Source organism: Hemitrygon akajei, chromosome 3, assembly GCF_048418815.1.
Source record: "Hemitrygon akajei chromosome 3, sHemAka1.3, whole genome shotgun sequence".
In the NCBI taxonomy this organism is placed as follows: Eukaryota; Metazoa; Chordata; class Chondrichthyes; order Myliobatiformes; family Dasyatidae; genus Hemitrygon; species Hemitrygon akajei.
In genome coordinates this window covers 197,874,898-197,902,885 of record NC_133126.1, presented here as the reverse complement: position 1 = coordinate 197,902,885, position 27,988 = coordinate 197,874,898, and the positions used below count along the sequence as shown (strand labels likewise).

Sequence of the window (27,988 nt, the reverse complement as noted above, 5' to 3'; positions counted from 1 at the left end):
CTACAGAGGGTAGTTAAAACCGCCAAGATGATCACCGGGATCTCCCTCACCCCATTTATCAGGAGCGTTGTTAAGGATCCCTACCACCCATCCACAATCTCTTTGACCCACTACTGTCAGGAAGGAAATTCGGAGCATCAGGACTAGGACTGCCAGACTCAGTAACATCATCTTCCCTCGGGCTGTGAGTCTAATGAATACCCTGCCACCACTGAGGCTTCTTCGTCACTAGAACAGCGAACTATTTACTGCTTATCTGTGTTGCTCATTACATGCATTTTGAATTATATTTTATTAGCTTATGGTAATATTTTGGTTTATGTGTGTGCCATATGTTTCTTGTGGATGCACTGTGGTCTGGAGGAACATTGTTTCGTTTGGTTGTATAAATGTATAGTCAGATGACAATAAGCTTGAATTTTGTGTTTCAACTTGAGTTCTGTTCTCTGAACAAGACCGTGTTTGGCCAGTTTTCTGCTTCTCACATGAACTTCCAAATTGCAGAGCTGTTCACGATTAATTTTGTTTACTTTCCAGGTAGCAGAACTGTTCACAGATAACTTCGATTATCAAACCAGGGATGATTTTGTGAGGGGGATTCTTGTAAATGAAGAGGTGTGTTTTCCATTATTTTCAGTCTCGTTTCTTTAAAGCTTGTATTCAGAACTACCCCTCCTGCAGTGATAGTTCCAGACATCTGACAACAAGTAGCGTGATTAAATGTTTGAAAGACCACAGTACACACTGGGTAACTTAGAGTGCGGGAGTGACGGGCCAGGCCCACTGAAACAAAAAGCATGCAAAGTTGAAGCCAGTGCAAAATGAGAGAGGCATTTACATGCAGGAGGTCATAGTCATAGAACACTACAGCACAGAAACAAGCCTTCTGGCCCATCTAGTCTATGCCAAACTATTAATCTGCCCAGTTCCACCGACCTGCACCCAGAACATAGTCCTCCATAACCCTCCCTCCCATGCATGTACCTATCCAAATTTGTCTTAAATGTTGAAATCAAACCCAAATGCACCACTTCCACTTTATATAGTTTCATAGATAATAAAAAGAGTAAAATAGATGAGAATAGATATTGACCCACTGGAAAACTACACTGGAGAGAGAGCAATGTGGGACAAGGAACTGGTGGACATACTGAATAAGTATTTTGCATCAGTCTTCATTAGGGAAGACAGTAGCAGTATGGGGGAAGTTCCAGAGTGTCAGGTGTCAGAAATGAGTGCATCTGTAATTATTATTAGGGAGAAGGTCTTTGGGAAGCTGAAAGGTCTGAGGGTTGATAATTCACCTGGACCAGATGGACTGCATTCAAGGGTTCTGAAGAGATTATAGAGGCATTAGTAAAGAACTTTCAAGAATCACTAGATTCTGGCATGGTTCCAGAGGACTAGAACATTGCAAATGTCACTCCACTCTTCAAGAAGTGAGGAAGGCAGAAGAAAGGAAATGATAGCCCAATGGTTGGGAAGATGTTGGAGTCAGTCGCTAAGCATGAGGTTTTGGGTATTTAGAAGTATGTGATAAAATGGACCAAAGTCAGCATTGTTTCCTTAAGGGAAAATCTAGTCTGACAATTCTGTTGGAATTCTTTGAGGAAATAACAAGCTGGCTAAAGAAAGGAGAATTGGTGGATATTGTGTACCTGGATTTTCAGAAGGCCTTTGGCAAGGTGCTGCACGTGAGGCTGATAAGAGCCCATGGTATTACAGGAGAGATACTAGCATGGATAGAGCATTGGCTGATTGGCAGGAGATGAAGGAAGACCTCTCTGATTGGCTGCCAGTGATTAGTGGTGTTCCGTAGGGGTTGGTGTTGGGACTGCTTTTTTTATGTTGTATGTCAATGATTTATTGATGGTTTTATGACCAGGTTTACGGACAATACAAATATAGGTGGAGGGCAGGTAAGGTTGAGGAAGCAGGGCGGCTGCAGAAGGACTTGGACAGGATATGAGAACGGGCAGATGGAATACAATGTCAGGAAGTAAATGGCCATACATTTTGGTAGAAGGAATAAAAGCGCGGACTGTTTTTGAACATTCAAAAATCTGAGATGCAAAGAGACCTTGTTAGCAGCTTTGGGCCCCTTATTTAGGAAAGGATGTGGTGACATTGCAGAGGATTCAAAGGAGATTCACGGAAATTCCAGGAATGAAAGGCTTATCGTATGGGGAACATCAGATGTCTCTGGGCCTGTACTCATTGGAGTTTAGAGGAGGATCTCACTGAAACCTATGGAATGTTGAAAGGCCTGGATAGAGTGAATGTGGAGTGGATGTTTCCTATAGTTGGGGAGTCTAGAACCAGAGGCCATAGCCTCAAATTAGAGGGGCGTCCATTTAGAACAGAGATGTGGATAAATTTCTTTTGCCAGAGGGTGACGAATCTATGGAATTTGTTGCCACGTGCAAGTTTGAAGGCAAGGTCATTGGGTGTATTTAAGGTGGAGATTGACAGATTCTTGATAAGACGGCGTGGAAGTTTACAGGGAGGAGGTAGGAAAATAGGGTTGAGAGGACAATGGATCAGCCATGATCAAATGGCGGCACATACTCAATGGACCGAATGGCCTAATCTGCTCCTGTGTCTTACGGTCTTCCACTGGTAGCTCATTCCACACTGTCACCCTCTGAGTGAAGAAGTTTCCCCTTGTGTTCCCCTTAAACATTTCTCCTTCTGCCTTAACTGATGACCTCTAATTCTGGTCTCACCCAACCTCGGAGGAAAAAGTCTGCTTACATTTACCCTATCTATAACCCTCATAACCTTGTGTACCTCTATCAATTGGTTCCAATCAATTCAATGAGCGATCAATTACCAGAAACATTTCCGTGAATCTCCTTTGAATCCTCTCCAATGTCACCACATCCTTTCCTAAATAAAGGGCTCAAAGCTGCTAACAACACTCCATGTGAGGCCTCATCAGTGCCCAGTAGCTTCTGCATTATGTCCTCGCTTTTATATTTAGTCCTTTCAAAATGAATGCTAATATTGCATGCATACTTGCCCCATTCTTTCAATCTACCTGATAGTTAAATCCCAATTGCACCTCCCATTCTTTTGCCCGTTTTCTCTTGCAGTGGAGCAGTTTTATTGTGGGAATGCTTTTTGTTAGCACAGTTGTCATTCTGTGAGTGGCAAGGGTAATGTTGGCAAATTATTTATTGGCATGTCTGGTTTGGGTTAATATTGTGTCAAAGGTAAGCAAGATACCACAGTCTATCGTTTATTTAATCTTGCATTGTGGAAGGATTTTTCAGTCCACAGTGTCTGTGTTTGCTGTTAGTGGCTGCTCTTTAATTACTCCAATTCCTGTCCTCTATTGACAGAGAAAATCTGCAGATGCTGGAAATCCAAGCAACACACACAAAATGTTAGAGGAACTCAGCAGGCCAGGCAGCATCTATGGAAAAAAGTACTTTTGATGTGGACTGTACTTTTCTTCCATAGATGCTGCCTGGCCTGCTGAGTTCCTTGAGCATTTTGTGTGTTTCACCTTGTCTTCTATTCCCTCACTACCCCTGAAAATATTTACCCTTAAGTACAGCAGGCTAAATTTGGAGTATATTGTGCAGTTCTGATCACCTACCTTCAGGAAAGATACCAATAAGATTGAAAGAGTACAAAGAAACTTTATAAGGATATTGTTGGCCCTTGAGGACCTGGGTTATACGGAAGGTTGAAAAGGTTAGGGCTTTATTCCCTAGAGTGTAGGAGAATGAGGGGAGATTTGATGAGGGTGTTGATGAGGGTTGTAGAAGTGAGCAGGCTTTATCCCCTCAAGTTGGGTGGGTTGAGAATTAGAGATTATGGGTTCAGGGTGAAGGTAAAATATTTAAGGGGAACCTAAAGGGGGATCTTTTTCATTCAGGGTGGTGTTAGCGTGGAATGAGCTGGAGACTGTGGACTAAATTGCCTCGTTCTGCTCCTCTGTCTTACAACATTTGACATTCCTTCTCTCATTTGTCATTGTGGGAAGTCTTCACCCACTGTCAAGCATTTACGCTCTGATCTATCACTGTTGTTTAAATTTGATCTGACTTGTGTGCTGAGATGTTAACATGCACTGTATTTTAGATATTGGGCAATCAGATTCATATGCACGTGACAGCAGATGAATATGGGGTGAGAGTCTCCAACCTACTCACGTACGAAGCCGTGTGTTCCGATGTCATCCGCCGCTGGGTCTACCCGTTGACACCGGAGATGAACTTTTCAGACGATGAGAGAGGTTTCAGTGTCCACCTGCGCCACAATGTCTACCGAGGCTCAGAAGTCAGCCTGGGTCAGGGCAGTGTGTTGGAAGAGAACGTTGTCATTGGTAAAGGCACTGTCATAGGAAGGAACTGTTTTATAACAAACACCACCATTGGCCACAATTGCTTTATAGGTAGGTCATTCTGCAGTCTATGATTTCAGTCTGCTGTGCACCACATGGTATATGATTTCTTGTTCATATTCGGAGCAGTCACAGTCGGATGTATTATCACTGACATATGCCATGAAATTTGTTGCTTTGCAGCTGCAGTGTGGTCTTATTTCATTATGAATGCAGCCAGACAAACCAGTGTTCCTCCAGGGCCAAGGTGCAAAACATACACAGCACAGCAGAGCACGAAGCGCACACAGTACATTGCAGATAGCAAGTATATACAGTCACAAAAAATAGTGTATAGTCAAGTTCCTGTGTGACATGCCCTGTAAATTGATGGTGCACTTCCCCGGGGCAGTCCGTGGACAAACACATACAATCTGTCTTGTTATTTCCACTGATTGGTCACTGGAGGGCAGCACCAGCCCCTGCCGAGCATGGATGCCGTGCCACACTGTCTCTGGTGCCTCCTCAGACTGCAACAGGAAGCAAACTTGAGGCCTAGTCCTCAATACAATAGAGGATCGGTTTAGCTACCCCTCTTGTTTGTCCTGCTAACAAACAAGCGAAGCCAGTCTGCGGCATCTTGCATTATCAATGATACTGATCTTTTTTTTTCTTAAGCCCATCATCCCTACTACAACAGCTGGCCAGATTCTTCTGTCCTGGCTTCCTTATGGGTTCCGCTTTCACCGCGCATCTTCATGCATCTTCTAGGTGAAAATCCTTCCTCTCCCAAGGATGAGGTCTTGGGAGCTACTTTTTGTATTTCTGTAGCTCTGGGCTTTCACAGCATGGGTTTACTAGCCCCATGCCCAAGCCTCGCTCTTTTTGCAGCCTGGCTTGCAACCGTCCATAGCAGAGTTCAACAGTGCGGTGCAATACATAAAGTTACAATAAGAAACGTGAGAAAATATGAGTAATACGATAAAGGGAGCAAAGTAGTGAGCAAGATGACCTCGATGGTGGGGAAGCTGGTGCCCATCTTGGAGCTGGCTGAGTTTACAATCCTGTACAGCTTTTTCCAGTCCTGTGCAGTGGCACCTCCTTACTGGATAGTGACATAACCGGTTACAATGCCCTCCACAGTATATTTGTAGAAATTTACCGGACCCTTTTGGTGACATGCCAAATTTCACCAAACTCCCAATGAAATATGGCGAGTCGTAACCACAAAATACTCTGCAAATGCTGGGGTCAAAGCAACATGCTGGAGGAACTCAGCAGGTCAGGCAGCATCCGTGGAAACGAATAGTCAACGTTTCGGCCCGAGACCCTTCAGGACTGAAGGGAGAGGGGGCCCCTTTCGGGGCCTGATGAAGGGTCTTGGCCCGAAACGTTGACTATTCGTTTACGTGGATGCTGCCTGACCTGCTGAGTTCCTCCAGCGGGTTGTGCGTGTTGAAGTATGACCACTGTCGTGCCTTCTTAATAATAACATCGATATGTTGGGCCCAGGATCGATTTTACAGAGATGTTGACACCCAGGAACTTGAAACTGCTCACCCTTTTCGGTGTTGGCTCCTCGATGGCTTGGCTTACTTCATTGAAGTGGAGTTAGTTATTGGTTTGTCTATTTCAGGAATTCCCAACCTGGGATCCACAGACCTCATGGTTAATGGTAAGGGCCCATGCCATAAAAAGGGTTGAGGACCCTATTTGTTGTTCTGATAGACTCGTATAGCACATGCAGGCCCCTTGACCAATGTGACTAAGATGCTCCTATACACTGGTTCCCAGCCTGGGATCCACGGACCCCTTGCTTAATGTTATTGGTCCATGGCATAAAAAAGATTTGGAACTCTTGCTCTAAAGCTTTCCTATCCATGTCCTTGTCCAAGTACCCTTTGAATGTTGAGCAACAGACAATCTGCTGTAGGAGCTCAGTAGCTCAAGCTGCATCTGTGGGAGGGAATCTTTCAGCTTGAGTCCCTGCATTCAGACCTAGAGGCCTGCTCTCTCTCTCTGGGACTCCCCCTTGACCCACTGAGTTCTTCCGCCAGATTGTTCCAGCATCCAGTCCTGATGAAGGGCCTCAGTTCGAAACATCGAGTCCTTGTTCCTTGCTGTCTGACCTACTGAGTTCCTCCTGCATTTTGTGCTTGTTTCGCTGTATTCCCAGCATCTGAACACATTTTATGTGTTTAGCATCTGCAGTCTCTTGTATCGACCTTTTAAATGTTGATGTTCAGTATTGTGCAGAAGTCCTGGGCATAGGCACATACATACAGTATAGATGGCTACCAAAGACTTGCACAATACTGTACCTGTTTCAATTAGTTCCTCAGATTGTTCCTCTTTACTGACCACCAACTGGGAGGAAAGATTTGCCCCTATTAAAGCTCTCCACTCTCACCTTGAACCAAAGCCTTTGTTCTTGATTCCCCAGCCCTTGGACAAAGATGTGTGCATTCATCCTATCTGTTGATGAGTTTGTACACCTCTATAAGATCATCCCTCATTCTCCTACACGCCAGTGAATGAAGTCTGAGCCTCTCAACATTTCTTTTAAAGTTCCATACATCAGGCCGTGGAAACAGCCTCACAAATCTTTTCTACACTATTTCCTTTGGCAAGGTGGACAAAACTGAGCACAATATTCCAAATGCAACCATCCTGTATGACAGCAATGTAACACTCCAACTTCTGTACTTAATACCCTGACTGGGTGAAGGCCAGTGTGATAAAGGCAGCCTTCTCCACTCTGTCTACCTGACTCCTCTTTTCATAACACCATAGCATATAAGAGCAGGATTAGGCCATTTGGCCCATCGAGTGCATCTCATCATGGCTGATCCAATTTTCCTCTCAGCCCCAGTCTCTTGCCTCTCTCCGTATCTCTTCATGCCCTGAAGCAGGAACCTATCAACCTCTGTCTTAAATACACATAAGTCATGTCAAAATACATTTATTATCAAAGTATGTATACATTATGCAACCTTGAGATTCGTCATCTTACAGGCAGCTACAAAACAAAGAAACCCAGTAGAACTCATTAAAATAAAAGAAGGCCATCAAACACCCAATGAGCAAAGAAATGAAAGGGGGGGAAAGTGCAAACAATAAAAGTAAGCAAATAGCATTCAGAACTGAAGTGCACAAAAGTAAAAACTCAAAATGCTGGCAGAACTCAGCAGGCCAGACAGCATCTATGGGAGGAGGTAGTGAACACTTGGCCTCCACAAATTGCTGTGGCAATGAATTTCACAGGTTCGCCACTCTCTGGCTAAAGAAATTCCTCCAAATTTCCATTTTAAAAGGGCTCCCTCTATTCTGAGGCTGTGTTCTCTCCCACCATGAAATTCACCCTCTCCGCATCCACTCTATCAAGGCCTTTCACCATTCGATAGGATTCAATGAGGTCACCTGCCATTCAATCCTGGGATCATTTTTGTGAACCTCCTTTGAATCCTCTGCAGTTTCAGCACGTCCTTTCTACGATGAGGGACCCAAAACTGCACACAGTACTCCACAAGTGAGGTCTCACCAGTGCTTTATAAAGCCTCAACATTACATGCTTGCTTTTATATTGTTGTCCTCTTGAAATGAACGCTAATGTAGCAATTGCCCTTCATTCTTCTGCCACCTTTCTGGCCGTTGGATCTCACTATAAATCTCATCTGCTATGTCACCTGGAGCTGACTTCACCTGGTAGGACAGGCACATCCCTATCTTGCCAGGGTACGAGACTGCTGGCTACCCTCACGTGGTTTAGCCTGTCTGTTGGAGTGCTTATCAGGGTGTGGCTGCTGTCGTGTGCAAACAGCTACTTGGAACCGCAGGTGTGAGCTGAGTGACTGGTGGGGACCAAATTGAGAGAGCTGCCCTGGAATGGGCACGACAGTCCCTTCACCAGACAAGACACCCCATACACCGAGCAAAGACATAAAATTATTGTAAATTACAAAGCAAAAGACTTGAACAGAAGGGTGTTAACACTGCACATTCAATGAATTGCATCTTTCAAGAGAGATGCTTAAGAGACCGGCTTCCTTGGGTGGACATAAAATTCCCCAGAGCAAAAGATTCCAGATGCTGTTATTTTATTTCATTTAGAGTTGCAGCACAGTATCTGGCCCTTCCGGCCCAGTGTGCCTGTGCCACCCATGTGACCAGTTAACATACTAACCCATACTTGGTCACAGGGAGAACATACAAACTTTATACGGATGGTGGCAGGGATGGAGCCTGAGCTGCTGGTGCTGTGTTAGCGACACACTAACTGCTACCCTACCACGCCTCCCACAGCACTTATTCCTAAACTAAGTTCTTGAATTTCCACTAAAATCGGGATCATGCTGCTGTATGTGGGAACTTTTATTCATACTTGGAATGGCATCGCTTTGAATGCCAATGGTGATTACACTTGAAAAGAACCCAGTTGACTGTGAAATGCTTCGCAGAACTGGCTAAAGAGCGGAGCATCTGCTGTCTGTCTCTCTTTGTGTCCAGTCGCACCTTCTGCACAGTGACAGGTTGCAGTTTTGGATCAGTCAAGGGCATGATCATTTTCCCTCCCTGCACCTGGTCCTGCTTTCTGGACTCTCATTAGCAGCATCTTGGCCAAACTATTGGCTGGGAAGCAAGCATTGCACAATTAGGAATAAAAGTAGGACTGTTGTTCAAATCCCACTGCTGTATGTAGGGGGTTTGTACACTTCCCCTGTGACTGCATCAGTTTCAGCCGGGTGCTCTGGTTTGCTCCCATGTTACAAGGGTGTTAAGAGTTAGTAAGTTAGGTTCTTGGTTAGTAAGAACATGAAAGGTTATGGGGAGAAGGCAGGAGAAAGGGGTTGAGAGGGAACTGGATCAGCCACGATGCAATAGTGTAGCAGGCTCAATAGGCTGAATGACCTAGTTTTGCTCTTATGTTGTATGGTCTTGTGGACGTGTTATATTAGGGGTGTGGGAAGTAAGCCAACACTTGCAGCTGCCCCATCTATCCTTGAACTGTACTGGTTGTTGATGCAAATTAACACATTGCACTATATGTTTAAATGTACATATGACAAATAAAGCTAATGTCCAAATCATTATTGGACAGTTTGACAGTGGGGAGAAATGTGTGAAAGTATCGCTGGGGTGGAAATGATGTTTGTTCGTTCACTTCTCCCCCTAGGAGATAACGTGAAACTTGACCAAGCATATATCTGGAATAATGTCACCATCGGAAATGGAGTGGAAATCTGCAGATCAGTTGTGTGTAGCCAGGTGGAAGTTAAGCCTGGAGTCAAACTCAACACGCATAGTGTTTTAGCATTTAATGTAAGTACAATCGACTACTGAAGGGAGTTTCATATAGAGTTGTACAACATGGAAGCATATTCTTAAACCCAACCCATCCATGCTAGCCTTGGTACCTATGTGACCTAGTTTCATTTGCCTGTATTCCCCTAAACCTTACCTAAATGTGTACCTGTACAAATATATTTTAAATGTTGTAATTGTACCTGCCTCTACTGCTCCCTCTGGCAACTCCTTCCATATATCACCACCTTCTGCAGGGAGAAACTTGCCTGGTGTGTTCAAGGTTATTTAATATAGTTTCTAGTGCACAAATATAAAAGAGAACAAAATAATTGTTACTGCAGATCTGTTGCCGCACAAAAAAGCAAAATAAGATAAAAATACATAAAATAACATAATAACAAAATAATATAAAAATAAATAAAATAGCTTGTACAATGATTGTATGTTCATTAAGTGACTCTAAGCACAGGAGTGTCTATATCAAGTGACTGACAGGAAATGATAGTCGTGGTGGTTGGAGGGGTGTGTTCGTGGGTAGAGACACTGATCAGCCTTACTGCTTAGGGAAAGTAACTATTTGAGTGTGGTGGTCCTAGTGCAGATGCTGTGTAGCCTCCTTCATGATGTCATGGCCCTTTTCCAGCACCTTTCTGAATATATGTTCATTAGCACCTCTGATGCAGGACTTTCTCCATCCATTTCCCACCGTGGATGAGGGTGTAAGTATTGAAATTGGTTTCTCATTGTCACAAGTACCAAGATACATTGACAATCTTGTTTTTCATACTGTTTATGGAGATCAATTCATTACACAGTTCATTGTGGTAGTACAAGGTAAAACAATAACAGAATGAAGTGTTACAGTTACAGACAAAGTGCAGTATAGGCAGACAATACAAACAATTTGTGCGGCCAAGAGTCCACCTTATCGTAGAGAACCATTCAATAGTCGTTTGTCTGTCATATACATTGAAACATACAGTGAAATGTGTCATTTACATTAACAGCCAACAGAGTTCAAGGATGTGCTGGGGAGGCCCACAAGTTTCGCCCCACATTCTGAAACAAACATAGCATGACCTCTATCTTCAGCAGAGTAGAAGCTGTCTTCGAGCACTGCAGTATGTGCTTCCAGGCTTGTCTTCTCCCTGATGGGAGGATGATGCTGCGCCTTGTGTCTTCCCATTTTACAGATGAACTCCACCGTCAATAACCCATGTAATCTCTTTCTAAGGTGGTTGTGGGGCCAAATATATCCTTTCCTGAGGGAACTGTCATCTCGATGCATCTGCCAGATGAAGAGGACGATGAGGATGAGTTTGGCGATGACACAGGAGTGAACGATGCACCATCGAAAACGAAGGTGAAAGGTGAGAGTTGATAGTTCCACGTAAGCTTCTATCAGTTTCACTTGTTTTTGGTGGTCAGAAAGGCAGCCAGACCCTCAGAATAATTTTATAGAATCATAAAATAATGCAACATTAAAACAGGCACTTCAGCCCAGTTAATCCATACCAATCACAGCAGTCCCAGTTGCCTGTGTTTGGCCCATAACCCTTCAAACACCAACCCCCCCATGCATCTCTCCAAATGTCTCTTAAATGTTGCAGTTGTGCCTGTGTCTGATAGTTCATTCCAAGTACTCACAACCCTCTTTTAAATCTCTCCCCTCTTGCCTTGTATCTGTGCCGTCTAGTTTCGGACTCCCCCATACCCAGGGAAAAGGCTATGACCGTCCACTTTATCCGTACTCCTCATGATTTTTAAAAATATCTATGAGGTCATCTCTCATTCTCCTGCACCCGAAAAAGTAACGAACCAGAGTGGCCAACCTCTCCCTGTGACTCAGGCCCACTAGTCCAGGCAGCATCTTCGGAAATCTCCTCTGCACCCTCTCCAGCTTGACAATGTCTTCCGGAGGATATAAAGCATATCTTAGGAAATGGAGTAAAATAGCCTGATGTGCTTTATAGTTTGGTTTTTAAACAAAAGTTGATGGCAAGCTGATTGAGATTGTTAAGATTCAAGATTGTTTAATGTAATTTCCAGTACACATGTAAAGGAGAACAAAATAATTGTAACTCTGGATACACTGCAGCATAAAAAAAACATTAAGGTAAAGAACATAACAGTAAAAAATTAAACATAATTATATAACATAAATTGTATACATTGATTGTATGTCCAGAAAGTGACACTCAGCATAGTGACTGACAGGAAGTGATGAAGTGGTAGTGGTGGGGTGTGTGGAGAGGAGGGTTAGTGGGTGAGGGTATTGATCACCCTTTCTGCTTGGGGAAAGTAACTGTTTTTGAGTCAGTTAGGGTAAATCTTCAAAATGTTAGCCAAAGAGGTAGAGCTTTACCAAACACCTGAATGGAGGAGACAAGGTAAAATGATGGAAATGCTTAGGGAGGAAATTCCAGAGCCTAGCACCTTGTAAGCTGGATCACAGCTGCCTAGGACGTGACCAAGTTCCAGAATGAGCAGGAATACAGAGATTTTGGAAGGCTCTGGAATTGGGGAGAAGGAAGGGTGTGTGGGGATTTGAAAGTAAAGGTGAGAGTTTTAGAGTTGATGTACTGTTGAAGTAGGAGCCAGTGTAGTAAGCTTGGGGTGAATGAGTGGTGGCTGAATGGGATCAAGAAGTGCTGGCAGAGCATTTATCAACAGTCAAAATCAAGTTAAATTGTCAAATACACAAGTGCAGCTATGCACAGGCACAATGGAAAAACTTGGAGCAGCATCACAGGCACATAGCGTCAGATAAGCAGCACTCACTAAGTAAACAAATTCAGCATAAATTATATACAATTCCTACAAGAGAAGAAGGCAGTCAAAGGTTTACCAGGGAGCTGCTTAGATTAGAGGTTGTGTGCTATAACGAGGGGTTGTTATCTCTGTAGCAGTGGAGGCTGAGGGGAGATCTGACAGAGGTTTATAAGATTATGAGTGGAATAAAGTAGACAGGCAGTACCTTTTTTCCCCAGAGTTGAAATGTCTAAATACTAGAGGGCATTGAAGGTGAGAGGGAGGGTAATTTCAAAGGAAATGTAAGAGGCAACCTTTTATGCAGCAAGTGGTGGTTGCCTGGAATGTGCTGCCTGGGTGGTGTAGAGGCAAAAAGATTAAGGACTTTAAAGAGACGTTTAGATAGGTATATGAATGTGAGGAATATGGACGTGTGTAGATTGAGGAGAGTAGTTGGCCATTTGATTACTAATTTATTTGGTTTGGCACACCGTTGTGGCCTGTTCCTGTGATGTACTCTTCTCAGGTTCTAATTAGAATAAACAAAGCCTCGAAGTTTATAAACACAGGAGATTTTAGATGTTGGAAATTCAAAGTAACACATACAAAATGCTCAGGGAACTCGGCGGGTCAGGAGGCATTTATGGAAAGGATTTCAAGTTCTTGGGTGTGGAGATCTCTGAGGATCTAACCTGGTCCCAACATATTGATGCAGCTATAAGGAAGGCAAGACAGCAGCTATGTTTCATTAAGAGTTTGAGGAGATTTGGTTTGTCACCTAAAACACTCAGAAAACCTCTAGAGATATACCATGGAGATTATTCTGACAGGCTGCATCACTATCTGATATGGGGTGTTAGGGAGGGTGAGGTCGAAAAAAGCTACAAAAAGTTGTAAAATCCATCAGCTTCATTTTGGGTACTAGTCTCCATAGTATCAAGACATCTTCAAGGAGCAGTACCTCAAAAAGATGGTGTCCCATTATTAAGGACCCCTGTCGTCCAGAATATGTCCTCTTCTCACTGTTACCATCAGGAAGGAGGTACAGAAGCCTGAAAGTACATAATCAGTGATTCAGGAACGGCTTTTTCCCCTCTGCCATCCGATTCCTAAATGAACATTAAACCCGTGAACACTACCTCACTTTTTTATTATTTCAGTTTTTCACTTTTTAATTTAACTATTTAATATATTTACTGTAATTGATTAACTTATTTTTCTATATCATCATGTATTGCATTGTACTGCTGCCGCTAAGTTAACAAATTTCACGACGTACGCTGGTGATGTTAAATTGATTCCGATTCTCGAAAAAATCAGTCGACATTTTGAGTTGAGACCCATCATCAGCCTCAAAGTTGTTCAGCCTCTGAGTTCCTCCAGCATTTTGTGAGTCTTGCTGAAAATTTCCAGCATCTGCCTAATCTTGTGGGATTCCAAGGTGGTAGGTGGACTGAGGAGGGTGTAAAACGACATGCAAGTAATGCCAGGTAGGGGAAGTGAGCAGGGGTGGAGTTTTTAAGACTGTGGCTGACAGGAGGGGCAGGTGGGATGGGGAGACAACCTGGAGCACGGTAGGGATGGAGAGTGTAAAGGCAGGAGTTTTCTGTTTCAGCCATTGTTTATAGCCAAATTGATGGAGATTAAACTGTGGTCTGTCCAATTGCTGAGAAATCACTTGTAGTCTCTTGCTTTGATGATTTATAACCTTAAAGGCTCTCAAAGCAAAGTGAAAGATAAATAATAATCAAAAGAGAGGATGCAACATAAGGGTGTACGGAAGTGCTAATGACTTGCCAGAGGCTTGGTGAATATCGGAGAAGAGGTGAGAATTTCTGGTACAGAACACCTTTCAGTCTGGTGGCATGAATATCAATTCTCCTAATGGTTTTTAAAAAAAATTCCTACCAACCCCTCTTCTATTCCCCACTTTGGCCTTTTGCCTCTTCTCACCTACCTATCACCTCCTTTCCTTTTGCCTATGGTCCACATTCCTCTCCTATCAGATTCAAAGATTCCTTCCTCTCCAGCCATTTACCTTCCCCACCCACCTGGCTTCACCTCTTTCATTTTTATTCACCCTTCCTTTCCAGTCCTGAAGCAGGGCCTTGGCCAGAAACATTTGCAGTTTATTCATTTCCATAGATGCTGCCTGACCTGCTGAGTTCCTCCAGTATTGTGAGTGTGTGTTGCTCAAGGTTTCCAGCATTTGCAGGATTTCTTGTGTTTAAAATGCTCAGCCTTATTCTTAATCTCTAATTCTCCAGTTATATGTCTAACACATCCTCTGATCATTTGAAGCTTCTGCATGCAGCAGTTATTAAGTCTAACTGCTGGTGTTTTTGTCAACTAACTTCCCAAATAACTGCACCTTCTATTACAAATTCCAGTTCGCACATTTGATCTGTGGCTTTAAAAGCTTGCTATAAGGGTCAGAATCAGATTTATTATACCTGACTTGGGTGACATGAAATTTGTTGTTTTGCAGTAGCAGTAAAGTGTAAAGACATAAAATTACTACAAATTACAAAATAAGTAATTAGTACAAAGAAGAAAGAATAATATGGCAGTGTTCTCAGACCGTTCAGACATCTGATGGTGGTTGGGGGGGGGGGCAGAAGAAGCTGTTCTTAGATCTTTGAGGGGGGTCTTCACATAGTAATGGAATGAGGACAGCTCTGGTTACTGAGGATCCTCAGTGATGGATGTAGTCTTCTTGTCACCACCATTTGAAGGCGCCCATGATGGTGGAGAGGGTTGTGCCCCTAATGGAGCTGGCTGAGTCCACAGCTTTCTGAGACCCTGTATCTTGGAGAAAAATGTCATCATTACATCTCACAATAAATCTGTCTTTTGTTACACAGGGTACAACCCAGCTGAAGTAGGATCGGAGGGTGTGGGATATATATGGAGAGTCCCCACTGAGCAAGAGGATGAAGAGGAAGAGCTGGTGCATGACATGTGGGGTAAGGAATCTCCCACTCCCTGTAAGAATTCGCACATGAACAAGATTTAATGAAATCCCAGAATCAATTCCACTTCAATGCTAACAGCATGGACAGGAGTTGTATGCCCACTGGGTCAATGCTGAGCCAGCAGTCCAGCTATACCTGCTTCATGCCCACTCCTGCTCATTGTCATATAACATTATAGCACAGAAATGAGCTCTTTGGCCCATCTAGTCCATGCTGAACTATTAATATGCCTTGTCCCATTAACCATGATTGTACAGCTCATGTTTTCAATATTTATTTGTTTATTTATATTCTCTTTTTGTATTTGTAGTTTGTTGTCCTTTGCACATTGGTTGTTTGTCCGTCTTTGTTGTGTGCGGAGGTTGATCTCTTTGATTTTTCCTGTGGATATCCACAGGAAAATCAATCTCAAGGTAGTATATAATAGACAATAGACAATAGGTGCAGAAGTAGACCATTCAGCCCTTCGAGCCTGCACCGCCATTCTGAGATCATGGCTGATCATCTACTTTCAATACCCGGTTCCTGCCTTGTCCCCATATCCCTTGATTCCCCTATCCATAAGATACCTATCTAGCTCCTTCTTGAAAGTACATAATGACATGTACTTTAATAATAAGTTTACTTTGAAATTTGATCCTAAACTGGACCATAGCCCTCCATACTCCTCCCATCTACGTACCTATCCAAATTGCTATGTTGCTATTGAACCCGCATCAACCACTTCCACTGACAGCTTGTTCCACTCACACCACCCTCTCAGTGAAGAAGCTCCCCCTCTAGGACCAGCGGAAACCGTCTCAGCATATTGCCTCTGTCCATCTAGAACAGAGATAAAGAGGAATTTCTTTAGCCAGAGGGTGATGAATCTGTGGAATTCATTGCCACAGAGGGCTGTGAATGCCAAGTCATTGGGTATATTTAAAGCAGAGCTTGACAAGTTCTTCGTTAATCAGGGTGTCAAAGGTTAAGGGAAGAAGATGGGATAGTGAAGTTGAGAGGGATAATAAATCAGCCATTATGGAATGATGAAACCTTCAATGGGCTGAATGGTCTAATTCTGCTATTACGTCTTATCTCAGACTTCCCGTGAATCTCTGTGGGTCTGAGTTTTCTTCTGTTTTGAGTACTTTTCCAGGCCCCCTTTTTGAATCGTTCCAGACAGTACATTCCAGAGGCTACTGTCTAAACAGTTTTTTCTTGTGTGACCTTTCCTTGTTCTTTTGCCAATTATGTTCATCTTCTGCCTGCTTTCATCAACACAATTATTTCGCACATAGCAACATTCTCATCTACGTTTATCATCTCAGTGTAAGTGGTTGTGGTTTAGAATCCTTTAATTAGATTAACTTAATTGAAGTTCCTCTTACCTTTCCAGAAACACGGATGATTCTATCTGGAACATGATCTTATGTAGCTTTTTTATAAGCTACTATTTTTGGATGAGATTTTTTTTAAAAATGAGTCAATCTGTGCTGTCAGAAAGAAAAAAGATCTGGTGCAACTCTGCTGAAAAAGAGAAGGCAAATTTAATAACCTTTGGAATTTATGGTGTCTTTTAATCTTTAAATGTAAATTCTCACAGAATCCCACAACCTCCATTGCTTTAAAAATCCAGGATGATCTGGCTCAATGTTACTGTATTCTAAGTGTAAGAGGCATAGATCGAGTGGACAGCCAGAGAGTTTTTCCTAGGGCTGAAATGGTTAATAAAAGGGGCATAATTTGAAGGTGTTTGGAGAGAAGTATAGGGGGAATGTCAGAGGTAGTTTTTTTTTTACAGAATGGTGATAGATGCAGATAAATTAGGGTCATTTAAGCTCTTAGAGATATGAATAAAAGAAACAAATGGAGGACTATGTAGGAGGGAAGTTTTAGATTGATTTTTGGAGTAGGTTAAAACATCAGCACAACATCGTGGGCCAAATGGCCTGTACTGTGCTGTGTTCTTTTATGTATATAAGACTACTGTGGCCACTTCAAATATTTGGTTCCAATGCTCTTGCAGTGCAATGTATGGATGCTGCTATACTCCCTGGTCTGCCTGATAGGTTGACTAGAGGTGAGGTTCTGGATAAGCATAGAGTCATAGAAAAGTACAGTTCAGAAGCAGGCCCTTTGGCCCATCTAGTTCATGCCGAAATCTTTTAAACTGCCAACTCACATCAACCTGCACTGAGAAACATAGTCCTCTGCACCCCTACAACCCATCTACCTTCGCTTAAACATTTAAATTGAGCTTGCTGGCACCATTTGAGCTGGCAGCTCATTCCACACTCTCATGACAGGGGTGAGTTTTTTAACGCAGAGAGTGGTGAGTGCATGGAGTGGGCTCCTGGCAACGGTGGCAGATACGATAGGGTCTTTTAAGAGGCTCCTGGACAGGTGCATGGAGCGCAGAAAAATAGAGGGCTATGGGTAACCCTAGGTAATTTCTAAGGTAAGGACATGTTCGGGACAGCATTGTGGGCTGAAGGGTCTGTGTTGTGCTGTAGGTTTTCTATGTTCTTTGACCCTCGCAGTGAAGAAGTTTCCCCTCATGTTCCCCTTAAACCTCACCTTTCACCCTTAACCCATGACCTCTGGTTGCAATCACACCAAACTCAGTGGAAAAAGCTTGATTACATTTACCCTACCTGCAGTATACCTCTCAGAATTTTGAATAAATCTCCTCTCAATCTTCTACATTCTCAGGAGTAAAGTCCTAACCTATTCAATCTTTCCATATAATTCAGGTTCTCCAGACCTGGCAACATCCTTGTAAATTTTCAATGTACTCTTTCAATCTTATTGATATCGCTCCTGTTGGTAGGTGAGCAAAACTGCACACAATACTCCAGATTAGGCCTCATCAACATCTGGTACAACTTCAACATAACATCCCTTCTCCTGTACTCGGTATTTTGATTTATGTGGCCATTGTGCCAAAAGCTCTCTTTACAATCCTATCTACCTGTGATGCCACTTTCAACAAATTATGGACCTGTATTCCCAAATCCCGTTGTTCTAGCACACTCCTCAGTGCCCGACCGTTCACTGTGTAAGACCCACCCTGGTTAAGCCAACACCTCACACTTGTTTGCATTAAATTCCATCTGCCATTTTTCAGCCCATTTTCCCAGCTGATGCAGATCCCTCTGCAAGCCACGATAGCCTTCCTCACTGTCTTCTATGCCCCCAGTCTTGGTGTCACCCGTAAATTTGCTGATTTAGTTAACCACATTATCATCCAGATCATTGGTACAGGTGACAAAACAACATATATGAAGAAAAACTGAAGACACTGTAGGAGAGAAGCATTAGATTGATCTTAAAGAGGTTAAAAGTTTGGCTTAACATCATATGCCAAAGGTCAGTACTGCACTGTATGTTCTTTGAAACTCCCTGTGCACCAATTTGCTGCTGCATAACCATTATTACATTGCTAAATGTCTTAGTTAGATTTAAAACTCGTCTGCCACACCCGGAGGCTGAGAAAGGATGAAGATGACCCAGACCATGACTAGTATAAGGAATCACAAGGAAAACCTAGGAATTTGTTCATACTTAATGAAGATCAATCAGAAATCAGTGCGATGTTTTCATTAAACTACAGAAAGGTTATGGCCTAGGAGGCCATGGGTTTGTACTCACTGGAATTCAGAAGAATGAAGGATGACCTCATTGAAACCTATTGAATGTTGAAAGGCCTTGATAGAATGGATTGGATGTGGAGGTGACGTGTCCTATGGTTGGGTAATCTAAAACCAGAGGGGACAGCCTCAGAATAGAGGGACATTCTTTTACAACAGAGATGTGGATGGATTTCTTTAGCCAGAGAGTGGTGATCCTGTGAATTCTTTGCCACAGATGGCTGTGGAGGCCAAGTCATTGGGTATATTTGAAGCAGAGGATGGTAGGTTCTTGTTTAGTCAGGGTGTCAAAGATTGCGGGGAGACGGCGGGAAAATGGGGTTGAAAGAGAAATTAAGTCCGCCATAATGGAATGGCAGGACATTGTTGATGGGCCAAATGGCCTAGTTATGTTCCTATGTTTTATGGTCTCATGTCCTCCGTTTGTAGGATGATACCCTTGATGGAGCTAACTCATCAAGGTTGATCCTGGACATTGCATCTTAGCTATCTATGTTGAATACACAAGCCAGGGTAGTATAATATTGAAAGCAAGCTGTTGGCTGGGTGCAGGCTCCCCTTCTCCTTCCCCTTCTCTTTGGATGAATCCAAAGGCCGATACAGTTTGGCACTACTGGCATCGCAAGAGTTGCCAGTTAGCATTGAAATCAATATAAGACCGCATTAGGGACTCCAGCTCTGGATTTTTCCTCAGGATTTATTCCCAAAGCCTTTGGGTAAAGCCACATGGCAGCAGAAGTTTGAGATCAGAGTTTTCCTTCTCTTAGATTAGCTGCTTTGACGGCTGACAATCCCCATCTGCCCAAAGCGACTGGTTTTAAGATGCCAGTAACCCGCCTTTGCCCCTTCACTAGCAGTAGAAATGGTTCCATCAGGCTTAGTAGTAAGCCACACATGAAGGCCAGGAGCCGGACTTGGTTGTTAGAGGCTATTTGAGGTGCACGCCATTAGGAGCATTTAATAGGTAGTGGGAGCATGTCTTCATTGCCACCCCTGCCTATTGCAAGATCCTTTGCAGCCTCTTGCAATCCTGTGCCTTGGAACCTCAATGCACAGGAGCAATAAAGCTCTGTCTAATGCTGTCAGTTCATTGTGATGACTGGCATTAAGAGGATTATAGAATTATGAAAGGCTTGTAAGGCTTGTCCTGTATTCACTGAAGCAGAGACAATTAAACTATTTAAAATTATTTAAGGATTTGTGAAAGTAAATAATGAAAGATTATTTTCACTAGCAGGTAGATATCAGTAGCAAGGGAAGATATGAAATTAGGTTTAGAATGAAGGCTTAAGGATTTTATTTCAGGAAATTAATACGGTATAAGATTTGTGAATGTGCAGAGGGAGCTGGGAATAAAGGAAGAATAAAGCAGCGGAACTTGTTGAGGATTAGTGTAAATGGTTAGAACAGACTCAGTGTTGCTTCCAAACTGTTACTTAAACATCTTACTTAAACCCACCAAGCTCCGCTTTAAATATGCTCAATGACTTGGCCTTCACAGCCATCTGTGGTAATGAATTCCTACCCTCTGGCGAAGAAATTCCTCCTCAACTCTGTTCTAAATGGACAACCGTCAATTCTGAGGCTGTGCCCTCTGGTCCTTGACTCTCTCACTATAAGAAGCATTCACTGTATCTGGTGGTTGGCATCCGTCTGTCTCGAAGGACATTGGGTGATTATGATCATCACAAGCCTGAGAGGAAGGTATGAAATCCTGAGATGCCTAGTCATCAAGATCCCATTCTCGGCCTCACCATTGTAATCTAAAGGAAAGCTTATGAAGCAATACATTTGGCACCAGCTTGGCTGCAGGAGCTGCCAGAAGGATGTTCAATGATGTCCAGCCGGCTTAGGGGGCCCACTCCAGATTTGCTGTTTGGGTTTACTCCTGTAGCTTTCATCTCTCCCGAGACTACCCACAAGGCAGTGGGGTTATTTACCCATAGCTGGGGATCTGGTTCATGAGCACCAGAGCATGTCCACACAGCAGTGGGACTGCATGCTACATGTGCAGGGCCCAGACCTTCTCCCTGTCCTCTGTAGTTCAGTTTCAGTGTGTCACCAGCGAGGAGGCACTACATGAGGCTTGCTGTTGGAGAGGCTCTCCTTTCCGCAAGGCTGCTATCCAGCAGTGAGAGCGACAAGTACTAGACACGTCACCACAACCATTTTGACACATCCCTCTATCTAGGCCTTTCAGTATTCGATACGTTTCAGTGAGATCATTCTTCTAAACTCTAGTGAGTACGGCTCCAGAGCTGTAAAAACACTCCTGTGTTCACCTTTTCAGTCCCAGAACCTTTCTTGTAAACCTCCTCTGGACCCTCTCCAATGCCAACACATCTTTTTTTAGGGGCCCAAAACTGCAAGTACTCCAAAACTCAAACCTTGTTATAGTCCTTTGTCCTGGGCCAGTCTTTTAAGTTGTCCCCAGGTGTAGCCCATCTTTGAAGATCCTTCCTCTCCCAGGGATGAGGTCTTTGGAGCTTCTGGGGTTTTTGTAGCTCTGTGTTCTTACAGGCTGCGATTACAACGCTTCTGTTTTTGCACCCATGCTTGAGACCATCCATTGTAGAGTTCCAAACTGCAAAACCGAGTGAAGATGAGGCACTTGCAGCATTTAAACAGTAGAAGAATGGTATTAAAGAACAAGAGACAGATTGAAACAGATAGTTTTGCCATGGGGCTAGTTTGATGACCTGAAATTTATTTTATGTTTGAGTATCTATAATGAAATGGTTAATAATTTTGACCTGCCCCTGTTACGTTCATTAGGCAGCCTTCAAGGCCTTCAATTAAGTTGGCTGATGGTCTAAGGGGTGTTACTGGTTCAGAGACTGATGCAAGATTACAGAAGGTCATTTTGCCCAAGTATCCTAATATAGGAGCAGGGGAAACACCAAATTCAGGACAAGCTCTGAGGATTTTTCGCCACAACTTTCTGTACCAAGCAGCCCATAGTCCACAGCTCTTAGGGGGCCTCAGCAGTGTGTAAACTTACCAGTTTATGCACCATTTCTCCTAGCAGTAATGGGGGTTTTAATGATCTGCTACTTGAGGTTATTGTCAAATGCACAAGAACATCAATGCATAGGTGCAATGAAGAAGTTAACTTACAGCAGCTTCTTTTGTACATAGCATCAGGTAAGTATAATTCAGAAGAAAAACCAAAAGATTATATGTAACACATAAAACTCTGGAGGAACACAGCAGGTCGGGCAGCATTTATGGAAAGGAACAAGAGTCAATGTTTTGGGCTGAGACTCTTCATCAGGTGACCAGTCCTGATGAAGGATCTCAGCCTGAAACATCAACTCTTTATTGCTTTCCATAGATGCTGCCTGACCTGCTGAATTCCTCCAGCATTTTGTATGTGTTACTCTGGATTTCCAGCATCTGCAGAATCTCTTGTGTTTCTAAATTAAAAGCAATTTTTGCAAGAAAGAGTATAATTAGAGAAAACAACATTCCATTTTAGTGCAAAGTGATTATCATGTTGCTATATTGAGGTAGTAATTAAGGTTTTACTGTTTAGTTCAAGAACTGAATGGTTGAAGGGAAGTAGCCCCTAAACGTGGTGTGGGGCTTGGTGGTTTCTGTACCTCCTGCCTGATGGTAGCTGTGAAAAGATGGCATAGCCCAGATGGTGGGGATCTTTGAGGCGCTGATGATAGAGAGGGATGTTCCCGTGATGTATTGGGCAGAGTCCACTACTTACTGCACCTTTTTTGATTCCTGTGCATTCGAGTTGCAGTACCAGACCAGGTTAATTTCACCAGTGCATCTTACAGTTTGTTAAGAGTGTTCAGTGGCAGGCTGAGCCTCCTTAACTGAAAAAAGTATAGATGCTGAAATAATTATGATTACCTCTATGTGCTGGGCCCAGGACAGGTTCTTCAAGGTGTGGTGCCTTGGGCACAAGCTTCTGAAATAAAAGTGGGTGGATATATTCAAGGGACCAAGAGAAAATGACAAAGTTAATGTTCGGTTCAGTAACCGTTTAGCAGAGTGGTCACTAACCTGTTGTTTCTAAATGTCCAATAGTACAGCACAGTACCGGCTCTGCAGCCCGTGATGTTGGGCCGACTTTTTAATCTACTTTAAGATCAATATAACCTTTCCCTCCCACGTAGTCCACCATTTTCTTTTCAAACATGTGTCAATTTAAGAGTTGCTTAAATGCCCCTAATGTATCTGCTTCTACCATCACTCCTGGCAGGGCATTTCATGCATTCTGCATAAAGAACTTGTGTCTAACATTCCCCTCCCCCCCCCCCCCGTTTCCTCCTCATCACCGTAAAGGTGCCACGGTAGTGTAGCAATTAGCATGATGCTGTTGCAGCTCAAGGCATTCTGGAGTTCAGAGTTCAATTCCAGTGCCATTCTGTTTGGAGCTTCTGTACATTCTCACTATGGAATCCATGGGTTTCCAGTTTCCTCCAAAAGTCCAAAGGCATACCAAGTAGTCTTTGTACATTGTCCCTGTGTTTGGTTAGGGTTAATCAGGTTTCTCGGGGGTTGTTGGGGCAGTGTGGCTTGAAGAACCAGAAAGCCCTACTCCATGGGTGTATCACAAAATTAAATAAATAGAATAGAATTATGCAGCCCTCATGTTAGCCATTTCCACCCTTGGAAAAAGTCTCTGGCTCTCCACTCAATCTGTGCCATTTGTCATCTTGTATACCTTTAGCAGTCATCTCTCATTCTTCTTTGCTGCAAGGAGAAAAGCTTGGTTCACTCAACCTGTCTTCGTAAGTCATACTGTGTAGTCAAGGTAACATCCTGGTACATCTCTCCTCCTTTGTGCTCGTGTTATTGACTTTAAACTCTCTCAAGTCCTAGTGGGGGAGTAATTATCTGACACCTCCTTGTTTCAAGTAGATTGCTGTGTGACCTGCTCCTCTCATCCGAGTTTTGCTCCCCGGCTTACTGCCTCCTCACTGCATCTTTTCAACCTCCTTTGCAGGTCTGAATCTGAAGCCTCAGTCAGGGAGCGAGAGTGAGAGTGAAATGAGTCTCTGCTCACAAGAGGAAGAGGACAGAAGTATTTCACCCCAGCTGGATGACGTGAAAGGTGAGGTCTCACAGCTAACCCTAGAATGGTGGCAGTACTGGATTTGGCTTTAGTTATCAAAAGATTAGTTTTATTTGTTACATGCACATCGAAACACAGGAAGGCTCTACAATGTGTAATTAAAACTACCCAGTGCATTACCGGCACCAGCCTATTCTTCATTAAGGACATATTTACAGAAAGGGTGCCGGAAAAGGGCCAGTAACTTCATGAAGGATCTCACCGACACTACTTAAGAACTGTTCCTCCCATTCCCATCAGGGAGGAGGCTACGTAGCATCCACACCAGGACCACCAGAGCCAAAAACACTACTTTCCCCAAGTAGTAAGGCTGATCAACACCTCCACCCACTAACTCCACCACTACTTTATTATTTGCCATCAGTCACCGTACATACTGCCTAGCATCACTTTATGGACATACAGTCGATCTATATAAGCTATCTTATGTATTTATATTTATGTTTTTTTAAATTATTATTGTGTTCTTTATCTTTTGTTCTTTTTGTGCCGCATTGGACCCTGAATAACTATTATTTTGTTCTCCGTGCACTTGTATACAGGCAGTGATATTAAACTATCTTGAATCTTGAAACATACAGTGTCGTGTGTCATTTGCGTCAATGACCAATACAGTCCGAGGATGTGCTAGGAACAGCCCACAAGTGTTGCCGTGTTTCTGCCACCAACGTAGTGTGCCCACAACCTAGCTCACTAACCTTATGTGTGTTTGGAATATGGGAGGAACCCACAGGGAAAATGTACATACTCCTTACAGGCAGCGTAGCAATCAAACCCAGATTGCTATCACCGGGAAGCATTATGCTGTTCTCTACATTACCCTGCTGCCCCGATTGCTATCGCTGGGAAGCGTTATGCTGGCCCCTACATTACTGTGCTGCCCCATATTAACAGCAGGGCAGTACAGCAGTCAAGTTCTCCTTTTATGCTGCCATTCACATGTGACATCTTCTATATTTTTGTCTTCCCACAGTATTTCAGAATGAAGTTCTTGGCACCTTGCAGCGAGGGCTGGAGGAAAATATTTCCTGTGATCACCTTGTGTTGGAGATTAATTCTCTCAAGTGAGTAACTGTCAATCAATATTCAACTCCTGTCTGTTTAGTGAGTGAGTCTTTGCCTGATGGTATCCCAGAACATCTCTCATCACATTAACTGCTGTACAGTGTAAGTAGATAAGTGAACTGAGAAATCATTTGGTATGCAGCCAGCTGCCTCTTAGTGAAGTGGATGGTGGTTAAGAGATTTTTGTGCTATTGAGTGACAGAATCTTGCTGCCAAGTTCATTGTGAATATCACTTTGTGATTAGTACAGTGGTGTCTTTAATATTCTTTTGACGAAATAGCACTTACAAATAGCGCCGTAGCTTATTTATATAGCCTGGCTGCTGTACTTCATTAGGAGCTTGAGGAGATTTAGTATGTCACCAAACACTAACAAGCTTCTGCAGATGCACTGTAGAAGCAACCAGTTAGATGTTCTAACTGGCTGCATCACTCCTGGTATGGAGGGGCCACTGCACAGGATCGGAGAAAGTTGTAAACTCAGCAGCTCCATCATGCGCACTAGCCTCCCCAGCATCAAGAACACCTTCAAAAAACGATGCCTCATCTCCCATTAAGGAGCCCTAGGATGTGCCCTTTTTCTAAGTGCTACCATCAAAGAGGAGACACACAACTCAACATCTTTGGAACAGCTTCTTCCCCTCCACCATCAGATTTCTGAACGAACCATGAATCCGTGGATGCAACCGCAATGTTTTTTGCTCTGTTTTTGCACTCTTTGTAATTTAAAGTTTTTTTTAATGTATTGCATTGTACTGCTGCTGCAAAACAACAAATTTCACGGCATATGCCAAGGATACTGAACCTGATTCTGATTCTTAATGTCTCATCTTTGGCAGTTTAATGGGGGCACGACTGCGCAAGCGCATGTAAGTCGGACCGTGAGTCAGCGGGAGAATTTAAAGAGAGCAGTTTGTGGAAGTCGGTCATTTTCTTCGGCAGTTTAAGGGGGGCATGACTGCGCAAGCGCGTGTAAGTTGGACCGTGAGGCAGCGGGAGTATTTAAAGAGAGCAGTTAGATGGAGCAGGCGACGTTGTAGCAGATGACGGAGTAGAGGGAGACAGGGTAGGAAGACTTTGTCTCAAGAGGCTTCGCCGAGCAGAGGCTGAGGACGAGCTTCACTCCAAGTGAGGTAAGGCCGGGTAAGTTCCTTTCAAAGATAGTTATTAATGAATATGATATAGTTGGAATCACAGAGACATGGCTCCAGGGTGACCAAGGATGGGAGCTCAACATCCAGGGATATTCAGAATTCAGAAGGGATAGACAGGGAAGAAAAGGAGGTGGGGTAGCGTTGCTGGTTAGAGAGGAGATTAACGCAATAGAAAGGAAGGACATTAGCCTGGAGGATATGGAATCGATATGGGTAGAGCTGCATAACACTAAGGGGCAGAAAATGCTAGTGGGAGTTGTGTACAGGCCACCTAACAGTAGTAGTGAGGTTAAGGATGGCATTAAACAGGAAATAGAAATGTGTGCAATAAAGGAACAGTAGTTATAATGGGTGACTTCAATCTACATATAGATTGGGTGAACCAAATTGGTAAGGGTGCCGAGGAAGATGATTTTTTTGGAATGTATGCGGGATGGTTTTCTGAACCAACATGTCGAGGAACCAACTAGAGAGCAAGCCTATCTAGATTGGGTATTCAGCAATGAGGAAGGGTTAGTTAGCAGTCTTGTTGTGTGAGGCCCCTTGGTAAGAGTGACCATAATATGGTGGAATTCTTCATTAAGATGGAGGAACTGTGCACCACTATTCCTAGATCACTCTGTTCTACTGCATTCTTCAATGCCCCACCATTTACCATGTATGTCCTATTTGGATTATTCCTGCCAAAATGTAGCACTTCACACTTATCAGCATTAAACTCCATCTGCCATCTTTCAGCCCACTCTTCTAATGGGCCTAAATCTCTCTTGAAGCTTTGAAAACCTACTTCATTATCCACAACGCCACCTATCTTAGTATCATCTGCATACTTACTGATCCAATTTACCACCCCATCACCCAGATCATTAATGTATGTGACAAACAACATTGGACCCATTACAGATCCCTGAGGCACACCACTAGTTACCGGCCTCCAACCTGACAAACAGTTATCCACCACTACTCTCTAGCATCTCCCATCCAGCCACTGTTGAATCCATTTTACTACTTCAATATTAATACCTAAAGATTGAACCTTCCTAACTAACCTTCCGTGTGGAACCTTGTCAAAGGCCTTACTGAAGTCCAAATAGACAACATCCACTGCTTTATCCTCGTCAACTTTCCTAGTAACCTCTTCAAAAAATTAAATAAGATTTGTCAGACATGACCTTCCATATGCAAATCCATGCTGACTGGTCCTAATCAGACTCTGTCTATCTAGATAATTATATACACCATCTCTAAATACTTTCCATTAATTTACCCACCACTGATGTCAAACTGACAGGCCTATAATTGCTAGGATTACTCTTAGAACACTTTTTAGACAATGGAACCACATGAACAATACGCCACTCCTCCGGCACCATCCCCGTTTCTAATAACATTTGAAATATTTCTGTCAGAGCCCCTGCTATTTCTACACTAACTTCCCTCAAGGTCCTAGGGAACATCCTGTCAGGACCTGGAGATTTATCCAATTTTATATTCCTTAAAAGCGCCAGTACTTCCTCCTCTTAAATTGTCGAAGTTTCCATAACTTCTCTACTTGTTTCCCTTACCTTACACAATTCAATATCCTTCTTCTTAGTGAATACCGAAGAAAAGAAATTGTTCAAAATCTTCCCCCGTCTCTTTTGGCTCCACACTTAGCTGTCAGCTTGATTCTCTAAGGG

The 27,988-nt window shown here is 43.2% G+C and overlaps 1 protein-coding gene across 1 annotated transcript in view; it reads left to right on the top strand.

Annotated features, from left to right (window-relative positions):
- eif2b5 (eukaryotic translation initiation factor 2B, subunit 5 epsilon) overlaps positions 1-27,988 on the top strand; it is an 80,287-nt gene that overhangs the window by 19,554 nt on the left and 32,745 nt on the right. The window contains exons 6-12 of the mRNA XM_073041679.1: positions 538-615; positions 4,093-4,405; positions 9,507-9,652; positions 10,872-11,007; positions 15,253-15,354; positions 23,962-24,069; positions 25,064-25,154. Of these exons, the coding sequence (XP_072897780.1) occupies positions 538-615; positions 4,093-4,405; positions 9,507-9,652; positions 10,872-11,007; positions 15,253-15,354; positions 23,962-24,069; positions 25,064-25,154 (974 nt within the window). The remainder of the gene's footprint in view (positions 1-537; positions 616-4,092; positions 4,406-9,506; positions 9,653-10,871; positions 11,008-15,252; positions 15,355-23,961; positions 24,070-25,063; positions 25,155-27,988) is intronic.